The sequence below is a fragment of the Microtus ochrogaster genome, chromosome 7 (assembly GCF_000317375.1).
Source record: "Microtus ochrogaster isolate Prairie Vole_2 chromosome 7, MicOch1.0, whole genome shotgun sequence".
Classification (NCBI taxonomy): Eukaryota; Metazoa; Chordata; class Mammalia; order Rodentia; family Cricetidae; genus Microtus; species Microtus ochrogaster.
The window spans coordinates 5,777,315-5,780,017 of NC_022014.1; the positions used below are offsets into that span (position 1 = coordinate 5,777,315).

General features: G+C 52.1%; 1 protein-coding gene across 1 annotated transcript in view; it reads left to right on the forward strand.

The window, feature by feature from the left end:
• Positions 1 to 1,432: 1,432 nt before the first annotated feature.
• Positions 1,433 to 2,703, forward strand: part of C7H16orf96 (chromosome 7 C16orf96 homolog) — a 29,398-nt gene continuing 28,127 nt past the window's right edge. The window contains exon 1 of the mRNA XM_005350237.2: positions 1,433 to 1,852. Coding sequence (XP_005350294.1) covers positions 1,433 to 1,852 — 420 coding nt within the window. The remainder of the gene's footprint in view (positions 1,853 to 2,703) is intronic.

The window sequence follows — 2,703 nt, forward strand, 5'->3', positions numbered from 1 at the left end:
CCTGCCTCTGCCTCCCGAGTGCTGGGATTAAAGGCGTGTGCCACCACCGCCTAGCTAGCTGAATTTTTACATCCCATGTGTAGTGGGCACCTTAGAGGCATCTGTTAGAGGTGTGTGGTGGGGAAGCTTGGGAAACAGCTCAGTGGACAAAGAGCTTGCTGCGCAAGAATGTGATCTGAGTCTGGATCCCTAACGCCTGGTACAGAAAACGAGGCATGGTGGCGAATGTCTAACTGCAACCCCAGGGGCAGAGACAGGCAGATTCTGAGGGCTTTGCTGGCCAACCCGATCTCCAAGATCAGTAGGGATAAGGTAACCAACTCAGACACACATAAGAAGTAAAAACAAGTACAAAGAAAGGGCAGCTATGTCCATCTGTGTCCAGTTGGGCTGCCTTCCTCCTGCCGGCCTTTCCACATCCAAGGTCTCAGGAAGCCTTTGACCTTTGACCTTGGGCTTCCTTGTTTATGAAGTCTTTGGGCCTAAGTTACACTTCCAGCGTTCGAGGGTCTCCAGGTTGCAGTTTGTCGTGGGACTTCAGTCTCTATAACCACATAAGCCCTATCATGTGTCTCTACCATGGCACCCTGTTCTCTCCAGAGAACCCCAACTAATCCACCTCCAGAAGGACGGATGGAGCCCAACATATTTTCATTTTTTTTCCCCAAGATAGTGTTTCTCTGTGTCTGTGTAGCCCTGGCTGCCCTAAAACTTGCTGTCTTTGCTTCCTGAGTGCTAGAACTAAAGGCATGCACACCATACCTGGCAATGGCGCCTGTTATACATGCCTAGACTCCCGACACTCAAAAGGCATTATCACCCGGGTTTCTGGAACATGCAGCACTTGAACATAGCAAGATTTCACCTCCTTGCTTTCTCTGTCTCCAGGAATAAGTGCCTGAGTGGTGTTGGTACGGTGGGGAGGAGGTGTCTCTGGTAACGCTCAGAAACCAGCTCAATTCTTCAGCTCTTCTCTCATCCTCTTTTTTAAAACCTGGGTCTTTATGACTCCATGAAAACCGTATTCTGTACTGATTCCAGAAGCTTCCGAGGTGTGAGCTGCCTTGCCATCACCTCCCTGCGCGCCACAGGCCTTACATAACCAGAGGACTTGAGTGAAAGGCTGCCCTTCACTCCTGAAGTGCTCGTCAAATATTAATCGAACACCTATGGATGAGGCTCACCTACGAGCGCCCATCCCACGCTGGCCTCTCGGAAGCACGTCCACTTGACCACGTTCTCTGGTGTCCTAGCAACCAGAAACTCTGATCTGAGCCCTGACAAGGACATAGGCCATTCCTTGCTGATCGCTGTGACTTGCCACACTGAGCCTCTCGGGACCTGTCCCTGTAGCAGTTCAGATAATTAAAGGATATCACTTGTCCCCAAGGACGCCCAGAAGCCTTGCCACGTCAAGCCATCCCCTGGCAGGATGAGCTTCTCGGTCACGTTCGCTGAGCTGGCCAACATAGCCATACCGCAGTGTGGAGTGGTGAACTTCAAGGCCCTTCACCTCCTGATTCAGGGCATCCTGGACCACATCCAAATCGCTGGGCTCAAGAAGGTCCTGTCGGGAGAAGAGGATTTCCTCCAGACCTCACAGGTGGTGCTTATGCCCACGGAGGGAGATCCCCAGCCCATCCTCAACCCCATGAAGAGGCTCAGCAATGTCTTTGACCATGTGGTGGACCGCATCAACAAGATAGAGAGTCAGATATTCGCCATGAAGGGCATGCCCTCTACCACACAGCTGCTGGAGGCCAGCCATGGGACCAACCGGCCTGCCGAGGACCTGTGGAACATGATCAAGCTCGTGAAGAGGGTGGAGGGCAATGAGGAAGCCTTAGCGAAGGTAACTCCCTCCTGGAGAAGTGCTCTAGACCACACCTCTGCTCGTAGACATCTTGTCCCTTCCCTTCTTTGTGATGGGGGATGTATCCACTGATAGAGAGAGCACGGAGCCAGGCGAAAGCTTGGAGTCAGGCAGAAGCCAAGATCCTTAGTCGGGAGCTGAGGAGAGAAGCCATACACAACAGACAACACAATATAGGATGGATTCCACAGTTGCACATGCCCAGAAGGCTGACGGGGAACTTCCAGGAGCCACAGGGCATGGTAACTTGGTGGATGTGGGGCTGGATTCTGGAGCTGTGGAGGTATTTGAACCGCTGTCAGAGTGATGGGTGTTGAACTTTACCCCTGGGATCAGAGCCGCTAGGTTGTTTATTTACATTGGCTAATTTGGGCTGTGAAGACGCTCGATGAGTAAAACGCTTGCTGTGTAAGCATGAGGATGGGTCCAGACCCCGAACCATGAAAAAGACAGACCCAGTAGCCTGTCGTTATAATGCCAGCTCTCACTTTAAATTCCCTCCCTCTCCTCTCTCTCTCTCTCTCTCTCTCTCTCTCTCTCTCTCCCTCCCTCCCTCCCATCATGTGTGTTTGTTTGTGTACACATGTGTGAAGGTATCTGTTGATTGCCTCGATGGGTCACCAGTCTAGGGTTAGTGAACCTGTCTGGCAGGTCAGTTATTCCAGGGTCCCGGAGAGGCGCTATCTGGAAGATATGAGCTAGAAAAGAGGAATGAGGCCAAGCTGGGGTTCCTGTCAAAGCCTCCGTTTATTAGAGAAGGGGTACAACTTATATAGGGAATGGAGTTGGGGGGTGGGCACAGGGGTCTGAGCTCTTGCCACGTGGTTCAC